Here is a 10,568-nt window from a genome sequence, read left to right as displayed (position 1 = left end):
GGCAGGGGTTGCGTCGGCAGGGTAGGGCAGGGCAGGGAGAGGCAGGGCAGGGAGAGGCAGGAGGGGGCAGGACAGGGCAGGGGGGGTGCAGGGCAGGGCTGGGCAGGGGGTAGCAGCTACTTCGCCCTACATGCGGACAGGCAGCGCACGCCAACCCAGCGCACCCCACACACACCCAAACACGCATGCATGCAGCCAGCGCCCGCCCACCCGTGACTGGCTGCTCGAAGCGCTGGGTGCCCGCCAGCATGAATGAGACGGCGAGGGCAAAGGCGGAGAGGCGGGGCGGCGCGTCGCTGCGCAGCTGACGCAGCCACGCCTGCCCCAGCTCGCCGTCGTGCTTCACCGCCATGTCCAGGTGGAGCAGCACTGTGGGGGGGTGGGGGGTAGGTGCGCGCATGAGTGGTTGGTGGATGGTTGTGCGGGGGCGTGGGTGGCGTGCGTGGTTTAGGAGGAGGGGTTGTGCAGCAGGCATACGCGCCAGCCAGAGGCAGCGCAGTGTGTGGCAGGCGCATGCGCGGAAGCCGCCAGGCGGCCGCCGCCCGGCGCGGGACCTCACCCGAGCCCTGCACCTCCAGAAGCTGGCGCTGCTGGTGGGCGCTGCTGTCCGCCGCCGCCGCTTCCCGCGCCTCAAACAGGCGCATGACTTCCTGCGCAGGGTGGGCCAGAGAGGGGGTCTCGGCGCCCGCCACGGCACAGCAGCTGCCGGCCGACTACAGCTGCTACGCTTGGTACTGCGGTACCGACAATCCAGCTGGCACGCCCCCCACTTCACCCCACCACGCCATGCCCCGCCACGCCACACCCCGCCACGCCAAACCCCACCCCACGCCACCACACCCCACCCTGCCACCCCACACCACGCCCCGCCCCGCCGCGCCCCACCCACCCCCAGGATCAGCTCCCGGCCGCCGCGGGCGGACAGCATCAGCAGCTGGTGCACCACGGCGGGCAGGTCCTGGCCGTCCGCCAGCCGCGCCCTCTTCACCGCAGTCTTCACCACCCCCGCCAGGCTCTCACGGGTGCTGCGGCGCAGGGCAGGGCAGGGCCAGGCAGCGCAGGGCAGGGCCGGGTAAGCAGCATGGGATGGTGTGGGGGGGGGTCCAGGGCCCGGGACGACAGCAGGGCAGGGCTGCGGCGGCGGCTGCGGCTGCTATAGCGGCGGCTCACAGCGGAAAGGCGCGCAGGCTGGCCAGCACGCGGCCGATGCTGGGCAGGGGCCAGCTGTGGGAGCAGACGCGATCCAGGAAGCCCTTGCACACGTCTGCGGGGGGCAGGCAGGCAGGGGGGCAGGGGGGCAGGGCGCAGGGCAGGGAAGACGTGTGCGCTGCAGCACCAGCGCAACACCGGCGGCAACGCACCAAGCAGGCCCGCTGCAGCTCCGAGCTGCGCCCGCGGCCAGGGAGCTGCTCCCGGAGGGAGTGTGCGCTGGTGCGCCCCGGCCAGCGCCGCGGCCAGGCAGGCGCCTCACCTGACACCTGGCACGCCACGTCGCCGCTCTGCTCGCTCCGCATGCTCACCTCCCCGCCCGCCGCCTGCATCAGCGCCAGCGCCTTTGGCAGCAGGTCCAGGGCGGCGCACCCCAGCGGCGCGTCGCTCTCGAAGGCCTCCACCGCCGTCTCGGCAACCTGCGCGGCAGGCGGCGGGCGGCAGGAGGCGGCAGGGGTGGAGGGGCACCTCATGTCGGCCGCCTGCCCTGGCGGCGTATGGAGGGTGCATGGAGCGTGAGCAGCGGCAGGCAGGCAGCGGCGCTGCAGCGGCCGGCCAGCCGGCCAGCACCCACTTCAAAAAGGTCGCCGGCGCCGGTGATGCCGCCCAGCTCCATGTCCAGAACAGACACCAGCTCGCCAGCCTGGCGCTCCGTCAGCGCCGCCGCCGCCGCCGCCGCCGCCGCCGCCGCTCCTGCCGCGCGGCCCTGGGCCTGGCTGTCTTGGCTGCCGCCAGTGGCGCCATGCTGCGCTGCCTCGGCCTGGGCGCTAAGCAGCGCCAGCCCGGCCTTGTATACGGCCAGGCGTGTAGCGGCAAGCAGGCTGGCGTCCTCAGCCGAGGGCGCCGCGGCTGTGAGGCCGGGCCGGGCCGCCGTCAGCACCGCTCGCACATACTCCTGAAAAAAGAGAAGAGGGTGTGAGGGTGGAGCACGTGCATCAGGCCGGAAGGGTGCAGGGCTGTCCATGCAATTGCGGCGCCGGAGGCGGCGACAGGCGGCGGCAGGCGGCAGCAGCTAGCGCGCCGGCCTGCAGCGGCACTCCATGCGGCCTGGAGGCTGGCGCTCGCTGCACTCTCATTGAACGGGGGCCTCCAACGCGGGCAGCAGGCTCACAATGTCGAAGCGATTCTCTTTGAGTGCGCGCTCTACTGCAGCGGGCGGGCAGGCCAGCACCAGCCGCTGCAGGTCCCGCGCGGCCGCAAGCTTCTCATCCAAACCAGGCTGCGCGGCCCAGGCGCGAGCCAGAGCGACCAGCTCTTGCTGGCGAGCCCCCGTCATGTTTGAAGCCCCTTCCGCCACATGCAGACGCTGATCACTTTGGTTGGCGGGAAGAGGGTGTTCTGGGACGTTCGCTCGCCCGTCTTGCGCATGAGATGTGTGGCCGTGCTGCGTGCGCTGCCACCGCCTGCCGTCGCCGTCAGGTTGCAAAACCGGAGCACCGACGGCAGTGCTACAATTCAATTCAATGGCAGTTATGAATAAGGCGGAAACAGGTGTGTCGAGGTCATGAAGGGACAGCACTGCGGTCTGCCGACGCGATCGGGGCGGTCGCGGCACCGCCGGCGCCGCCCGCCGTCAGGTTGCTGCCGCCGTCGCCGGCCGCGCCGCCGCCCTGCTCCGATTGGCGCAGCAGGCGCTGGTCGGCCAGCAGCTGGCACAGCTGGCAGCGGGTGTTGGGCAGCTTGTAGACGCCCACCAGCGCGCGGTAGCCGGCAGAGAGCTGGTCAAAGGGGCGGGACCGCCAGGCCGTGTACCGCTCAAACGCGGCGCGATCGTTCAGTACCCGCTTCACCTCAGCTGCCAGGTCTTCCAGCCTGGGGTACTGCTCCACCCAGATCACGCTGTCGTTGGCTGGAAAGAAGTCGGCGGCGGCGTTGGGGGCGCCCAGGTACAGCGGTACGCACCCGGCCTCAAACGCGTGCCACGGCTTCTCCGTGACATAGTCCACACTGTTGCTGTTCTCCATGGCCACACACACCTATGAGGGAGGGAGGGAGGCAGGCGCGGGGGGCAGAGTGCAGGCTCAAGGAGGCGGGGAGGGAGGCATGGGGGCGGACAGGGCAGGGCTGGGCAGGGCAGGGCAGGGCAGCAGGCAGGCGGGACGGCAGGCAGGAGTGGGTCCACTGCCGGCCCAGCGCTGCAGGCTGCGCCACCGCCACCGCCAGCACCCGCCCTGCCAGCCGCGGCGCTACCGCGGCGGCGGCGGCGGCGGCGGCGGCGGCGGCGGCTTCCGCGCAGCGCCGCACCCGGTACCGCCTCATGTTCTCCACCTTCCCGCCGGGCGCCTCGTCCGTGTTGTGCATGCACTGGCCCATTGCGTCCACGCGCACGCCCAGGGTGTCGTTCAAAGCCTCCATAACCTTTTCCCGCTGGTTGCGCGGGAAACAGTTGGAGTTGATGTATGCCACCGCCGGCAGGCGCGCCTCAAACCCTGGCATGGCGCTCTCGTTGGAGGTCCTGCGCCAGTGCGCAGGGGTGGGCGGGCAGGCAGGCAGGCGGCGCGGCGCGGGGCAGGGGCGGGTGGGCAGGCGGGTGGGCAGGCGTGAGCGGGAGCGGGGCGGGCGGGCAGCCGGATCGCTGCGGCCGGCAAGGCGCCGTGCCGGCTGGCCGCTGCCGCCACTGCCTGCTGCCGCCTGCTGCCGCCTGCTGCCGAGGCGAAGCCTGCTGCCTCCCACCCATCCCCGCAGGCCGCCCCTCCCTTCCCTTTCCTCCCCAGCCCCGCCCTGCCCAAGCCCACGCGCCCACCGGATGTCAAAGGGGGGGTATATGACGGGCACGTGCGCCGCCAGGTGGTAGGTCATGCGGTAGTCAAACAGCGAGGTGTAGGAGGCGTTGTCTACCAGAGGGTAGTACCCCGACCCCTCCATAGAGAAGGCCACCAGGGCCTGGCCGGGGAAGGCGCGCTGCGGGAGGTCCTGCTGGCGGGTCATGTGGGGCAGGTGGAACCAGAGCGCATCCGCGGTGTCGGCGTCCAGGTGGCGCGCAAAGCGGCAGCCCAGTGTGCGCCCCCGGAAGGGGCAGGCAAGGGAGCCGCGGTCAAACTCCTCGCCCAGGTAGTGCCCCGTGGCCACCTTGACAAAGACGTCGGCCGGCGGCGCGCGCAGCAGGTCGAGGCGCAACGCCGGCGCCGGCGCAAAGCGCGCCACCTGCCCACCAAACCCGGTCAGCACCTCCAGCGCCTCCTCCGCGCCGGCCGCAAACCAGCCCTGGCTGACGCCGCCCTCCCCGCCGCCGCCGGCCGCGGCGGGCGCGGCGGGGCCCGGCACCGGCTGCGAGGCGGGCGACAGGCTGAGCCCGGGCGGCGGAGGCGACGGCGCCGCGCCGCCTGCCGCCTCGGCACCCAGCGGCAGCGGCGGCCCCTCAGCTGCTCTGTCCACACCTGCTGCTGCTCCTGCTGCTCCTGCTGCTCCTGCTGCTCCTGCTGCTGCTCCAGCTGCTGCTGCTGCTGCTGTGCCGGCACCTGCTTCTTGCGGCAGCGCCTGGCCAGTCCCTGCGCCGGCCCGCGCCGAGCTGGCCGCTGGCAGCAGCCGCGCCGAGCCGCCTGTCGGGTGCTCAAACACCTGCGCGCGGCGCCGTAATCACCGGCGTCAGAGGGGTGGCGAGGCGAGGGCTTGCAGGCGCCTGCCCGCTGAATGCCGGGCGAGTGAAGCAGTGACACAGCACCACCCCCCCAGCATGCACAGCATGCACGGCAGGACGCCAGGCACCAATGGGACGGCCCACAGCGCCAGCCCACCTCTCGCCGAATGCGGATGGCCTCCCGCTCGCTGCTGGAGTCGAGCAGCAGCACGCGTTTGGATGCATCCAGAGCCAGGGGCAGCCCCACAATGAGCAGGGCCAGCACCTGCGGGGAGGGGCAGGGGCAAGGCGGTGGTGTGGTGGTGTGGGCAAGCGGGCAGCGGCAGGAGCGTGGGGGGCAACGTATCGTAGGTACGCAGCCGGCGCACCCCGGCGCTGCACACCAACCTGCAGGGTGGTGCCTGACCAGGCAGTGAGAGGCAGGCATCCTTGGCGGGGGGCGCGGCGCGGGGCCGCCATCCTGCGGCAGGGGAGGGGCTCAGGGAGGCAGGGAGGGAGCAGAGCAGCTGGGGGCAGCGGGTGCGTGGCAGGCAAGCCGGTGCTATCGCTGGGACTTGGTTTTCGGTGGTGGTGGGCAGGGCGTGCAGCATGCCAGGGCACCAGCAGCTTGCAGGCGCACCTGGGGCCGCTGCCGAGCCCAGGGATCCTGTGCCTAGCAAGCTGCGCCAGGCAATACCCACGGGCGACAGGCCCGCTTGCGGCGAGGCGCCCCGCCGATCCCAAAGGCTTGGGCGCTGCTCCCTTGGCTGCTGATGTTGGGATGTGCCTGGGTGAAGACCAGAGGCAGCCAAGCAGTTGGCTGCTCCACCTGCAGCGAACAGAAGCAGGTTGCGAGGCTGATTGGCAGCGGATGGGAACCGACGAGCGCGGTGACGCTGGCGGCGCCGCTGCCAGCCAACCGGCACCCCCCGCGCTCGGCAGGCGTCCCCGCGCTTGGTGAAGCAGGCTCCTACTTCCGCACTTGTGTCCACCGCTAATTCAGACCCAGGGGAGCCACTCCCTGCCTAAGGAGACGCACTCCCTACCCGTTGGACTGCGGGAAACAGAATTTGTGACTTGGATTGGAGGCGCTGAAGGAGTGCTCCGCGCAAACCGTGAAGCAAGCAAAATTTGGCATGCCCGCTGCGCGTGCTGGCGTTGGCGGCGGGCAGCGGACACATCTTCATGATCTACACGTGGTCCTGAATGCAGGCTTTACACAGTTGGTTTCAATCCAATTTTGCAAAGTAAAACGTCAATAAAACAAGCATGCCTGCGCCAGCCCTATCTCCAAGCGCTTGAGCAGCCCCGCCCCACCAGCAGCCGTCGCCGCGGCGCCGCATGCCGGCTGCACCGCGAGCCTGGGAAGTTGCTCCCGGTGGTGATAAACAGATGAGATTCAAAAAAATCGTTGTCTGCTCTTGGTGAGTGCAAGATGGGCAGTGGTGGGCGGGTCTTGAATGCATCGAGAAGCAATGCGGGCACCATCATTTCTCTGCATGCATGGGAAGCAACAGATTCCGTCTCACAGCGCAAGGCGGCATGTGTAGCAGCAGACCGCGGCGCAGCCCCGCCAGCCCACTCACTTGTGCAGATGACGCCCACTGGGTTCAGCTTGAAGGCCTGGTTGCCATACTGTTCCATGCACTTTTTGACCCGTGGGCCAGCTGTAAAGGAGCAGTTTGCCAGGCTGGGAAGCGACGTGTAGCAGTACACATTGCCCAGCAGGATAGGGGTGGTCTTGGCGGGCCCAAAGTCGGCGGGTCGGCCGCCGGCAAAGCCCAGCTGGCGGCAAGCAGTCTGTGCTGCGTCCAAGAATAAGGGGGGAGAGGGGCCGTTGCACACGCTGCCCCAGCGCCCGCCGTAAAGCACCTCCAGCCGCCCGCGGTACTTGTCCTTGCCGCCCACCAGCCGGACGCCGGTCAGCTTGGCCTCTGGGGACGGGGTGCAAGGAGGCGGTGCGTGAGGGTCCCAGGACCTGCCAGAGGTGTGAATGGCAGCCCAGCTGCCGAGGCGTGGCCGGGGGCAACGTGGCGAGCCCCGGGCGCAAACACTCACCTTTGCACCTAACGGCGGCGCTCTTGCCGCTCACGCACTTGGTGCCGACCTGGTACATGCATGCGGCCAGGTCCACCTCGTTCCCCTGGCAGCGCACTCTGTTGAGCTGCCTGGGGTAGCCCAGGATGCTGCAGCACCGCAGGGCAGCATGGCAGGGCGCCGTGGGGCTGGGCCGTGGGGCTGCTACTTGGAAGCGCACCAAGCAGGCGCACAGGGCACTGCTGCAAGCAGACCAGGCTGCATCGGGGGCAAGCTCACCGTGCCGGCTCTGGCTTCCCTGCAGGCAGCACCTCGCCGCCGGCATAGCCGGCCTGAGCGCATGCCACGCGCGCCTCTTTCGTGGTGAAGCCGTCGCGGCAGATCCGGCTCTGGCTGACCCCGGCCAGGGTCGACAGATAGGCCACAATGAAACCGTTGTCGCCCTTCGTGAGCTCCATGTGGGCAAGGGTCGGGCCTGCAGGAAGCACCAGCAGAGCGATAACCCAGGCTCAAAGACAGCTCCACACCCCGTTGGTACAAGTCCGAGTGCAGCTGCAAACAGACAGGCAGGCCAGCAGGCAAGCACGCCAGCCATCAAACCCCTTGGGAGACCTAATTGCAGCGCAAACCACTCACGTGCGCACACCACACCCACATCCTGGCCGTGCTTGCACTTGGAGGTGTCAGTGCTGAAGGTGCAGCCAGACAGCTCAGCCTCGCCGCCCTTGCACCGCACAGCGGTCATCATGATGGGCAGCTTGCCGGGGCCAAAGGAACCGCCCGGGCGGGCCTTGCCCGTCCGCGACAGGCCCAGCTTCCCGCACACCACGCCGGCGGCGGCATCGTTGAAGCCGCTGGCGCCGCACACCGTGCCCCAGCGCCCGCCAATCTTGACCTGCACTAAGGGCAGGCAAGATCGGGTGTGGGCAGCGCTGCGTGGCGGTGCCAGTATGGCGCTGATGATGCGCCGGCGCTGCTTCAGGCAGCGGAACCCGCCATGGGCAGATACACACAGCATGGGTGGCAGCGACCACTCACCTCCAGGCGGCCTTTGAAGGTGGACTTGCCGTTGGCCAGGCGCACTGGCACCTTGGGCAGGGCTGCAGCAAGGCACAAGTGGTCAGCAGCGGCGGCCACTGCACAGCATGCTTGCCAAAGGTTGGCAAGCACTCCCCCAACCGGCCACCAGCTGCAGCACCGGGCCACTCACTTGAGCACTCCACTCCCACGTCGTGGGCATGGGTGCACTTGGGGTTTGCGCTGATGCTGTACTGACACTCTGTCAGGTTGGCCTCTGTGCCCTTGCACTTCACGGCGCTCACCCGCACAGGCACAGTACCTGGCCCAAAGGGGGCGCCGCGCTTGGCGCGCCCGCCGGAACGGCCTGTCATGCGGCACACCACCTGTGCCTCTGCATCACCAAACCCGGTGTCGCACACCTGCAGGGCAGGGGGGCAGAAGGGAGAAGGTATGCAGGATTTGGGGCAGCTGGGATGGCGGGCTTGCCTGGCACAGCGAGCGCGGGGGCATTTGAGACCGCTGGATGGTCCGCTCAGCGCCACAGGCGCTGCAGCCTTCCGCGAGGCACCTAGCACCCCTGCCTGCCCACTCACCGTACCCCAGCGGCCGCCGGTGAGCTGCACCTCGACGCGCCCATCCTGAAACCCGGCAGAAGGGCTTGGCGAGTAAGGGAAGGGGAAGAAGTAGGGTGACGGGGATGGGGAGGGCGACAGCGGCGTGTACGGGGAGGATGACGTCGGGCCAGGTGCATAGGGGGAGGAGACGGACAGAAGGTTGCGATGCGCGGAAGCAACGTCGACGGCTGCTACCGCATCAGGGGTGTAGGGGTTCAGTGAGGCGGCGCTTGCAGATGCCACCCCTTGGGGGCCGGGAGCGTAATACGCAGGGGAAGAGCCATCGGCCAGGCGCACAGCGAGGATGGCGGGTTCTGCAGGGGAGAGCGCGAAGAGGTGCAGGGAAGGCAAAGAGTCAGGCAAAGCGATGGGGCCCCTGAACTGGGACCACCGATCCGGCAGGCCTGAAAGGGAGCACTCCTGGGCTGTGGGTACCCCGGCAAGGAGAAGCCCCCTCACTCTGGCAGACGACGCCGATGGCCTTTCCGCCGGGGCAGGCACGGGCGAAGCGGAACTTGCACTTGGCCAGTGCAGCCTCGCCGCCGCGGCACTGCACATCGCTAACCACGTAGAGCAGCTTGCCCTGGGGGAAGGTGCGGGCGGGGGCGCCGCCGGTCAGGCCCATCTGGCGGCACGCCACGCGCGCCTCCTCCACGCCAAACCCCGCCGAGCAGACGGCGCCCCAGGAGCCGCCAATCTGCAGCTCCAAGCGGCCCCGCAGGATGCCGCCGCCGTCCACCAGGCGCGCGGCGGCCACTGCAAAGCAGGCGGGGAAGCGGGGCCGCGAATGCACCAGTCAACAAGAGCAGAGCAAGTACTGAACACAGCGTGCGGGCAGCGGGCGAGGCAAGGGCAGGGACAGCCAAGCCTGGGTCTCCCCCTCACCCGACGCTGCAGTGACCTCGTCTTCTCGAAGCTCCCGTGGGTGGGGCTCATCAGGGAGGCGTGGCAGCCCTGCGGCGCAGGTGAGGTAGGCAAGGGGAGGCTGGAGTTGGCGGCACCGTCGGAAAAGCAGCGGCGGGCGGTAGCCCTTGTGCGACGCGCTTGCGCCCCGGCTGGCCAGTTCACCCAATGTCAGTACCTCTGGCGAGGCCTGTTTGCGCTGCTGCGGCGGGCGGAGTGCCTGCAACGAGCAGATAGTACTCCTCCCCAGACCGACGCACCCAGCCTTGTTCTGCGGAACGGACACTCACCCGACACCTCTGCGTAGGCAGACGAGCAGGTTGCCCAGACGCAGCAGGCCAGGAGCCCCAGGGCACGCGGGGTTGGCGTCCTCATTGTGCCTGCGGGGTTTGCAGCGCAAACAACAGGCGCTGCTCGCCTTAAAAATCGTGCCGGGGCCGGGAGCCTGCCTATGAGTGAACGGGAATCCCAGCTGTCGTCCGTCCTGACAAAGCCCCGGCTGCATGTGCACATGAAGACCTCTTGCTTGTGCTTGTGTGGGCTTAAAGTCTGGTAAAGCAAGAACTAGCTTGCAACATAGACTCCCCGCCGAAACGGGACGGGAACCGGGCGAAAGCAGAGAAAGCAATAAAACAGGGGTGGAGCAAGGCGACATGCAACGCAAGCAGCTGACAGGGCACGCATCGAAACGTGTGTATGACTGGCAAAGTGGCATGGCGCATTGGGGAGAAACGCAACGGTACGGGAGCATGGGCTGGCCAAACGGCAGTGCGGAACGCTAGGTCACTAGAAAAGCAGGGAAAGGCGCACTATGTATGCAATGAGGGCAGCCCCGGCTCGGGGCCGTTGAGAAAGCAGTGGGCGGGAGGGGGGAGGCCCCGGTGTGGGTGGGCCCCATCGAGGGGGGATGGGGCGCGCAAGCGGCCAGATGGGGCGGGGCGCGGGCGGCAGTGGAGTCCTGCGGCTGGGTGGGATATAGGGCAATGAGCGTTGAGCAGTGTGCGATGAGCAATGAGCAATGAGCAGTGAGCAGCCCCTCCCGAAACAAAGTGAAGCGCAGGACGGGGTCCGGTGGATGGGAGGCAAGGAAGCGCGGGGGGTTGCCACGCGTGCGCTACCGCCGCCGCCGCAGGCAGCACCCCTGCGGCGGCGGCAGCGGCAGCAAGCCGTGGACCCAAACGCCGTGCCGCCGCCGCCGCAGGCAGCACCCCTGCGACGGCGGCGGCAGC

General features: G+C 69.2%; 3 protein-coding genes across 3 annotated transcripts in view; 1 reads left to right on the top strand and 2 right to left on the bottom strand.

Moving 5' to 3' along the window:
* CHLNCDRAFT_144181 (hypothetical protein) overlaps window positions 1–2,485 on the bottom strand; it is a gene marked incomplete at both ends in the record, with an annotated part of 11,197 nt that extends 8,712 nt beyond the window's left edge. Inside the window, 7 exons of the mRNA XM_005848579.1 lie at window positions 211–369; window positions 560–650; window positions 890–1,025; window positions 1,171–1,264; window positions 1,472–1,628; window positions 1,784–2,104; window positions 2,321–2,485. Coding sequence (XP_005848641.1) covers window positions 211–369; window positions 560–650; window positions 890–1,025; window positions 1,171–1,264; window positions 1,472–1,628; window positions 1,784–2,104; window positions 2,321–2,485 — 1,123 coding nt within the window. The remainder of the gene's footprint in view (window positions 1–210; window positions 370–559; window positions 651–889; window positions 1,026–1,170; window positions 1,265–1,471; window positions 1,629–1,783; window positions 2,105–2,320) is intronic.
* Window positions 2,486–2,711: 226 nt separating this feature from the next.
* On the bottom strand, window positions 2,712–9,714 carry CHLNCDRAFT_144180 (hypothetical protein; the record flags this gene model as incomplete). The annotated part of the gene is made up of 15 exons (XM_005848578.1): window positions 2,712–3,185; window positions 3,361–3,664; window positions 3,953–4,476; window positions 4,587–4,697; window positions 4,944–5,051; window positions 6,371–6,699; window positions 6,824–6,951; window positions 7,082–7,277; window positions 7,439–7,697; window positions 7,841–7,902; window positions 8,013–8,241; window positions 8,416–8,750; window positions 8,896–9,192; window positions 9,322–9,390; window positions 9,630–9,714. The coding sequence occupies 15 exons, from the start codon at window positions 9,712–9,714 to the stop codon at window positions 2,712–2,714; spliced, it is 3,510 nt and encodes a 1,169-aa protein (XP_005848640.1).
* A 152-nt stretch (window positions 9,715–9,866) lies between these two features.
* Window positions 9,867–10,568, top strand: part of CHLNCDRAFT_57478 (hypothetical protein) — a gene marked incomplete at its 3' end in the record, with an annotated part of 2,184 nt that continues 1,482 nt past the window's right edge. The window contains exon 1 of the mRNA XM_005848784.1: window positions 9,867–10,364. Coding sequence (XP_005848846.1) covers window positions 10,351–10,364 — 14 coding nt within the window. The 5' untranslated portion in view covers window positions 9,867–10,350. The remainder of the gene's footprint in view (window positions 10,365–10,568) is intronic.

Source organism: Chlorella variabilis, assembly GCF_000147415.1.
Source record: "Chlorella variabilis unplaced genomic scaffold CHLNCscaffold_7, whole genome shotgun sequence".
Classification (NCBI taxonomy): domain Eukaryota; kingdom Viridiplantae; phylum Chlorophyta; class Trebouxiophyceae; order Chlorellales; family Chlorellaceae; genus Chlorella; species Chlorella variabilis.
This window is presented reverse-complemented; position numbering and strand designations above follow the sequence as displayed.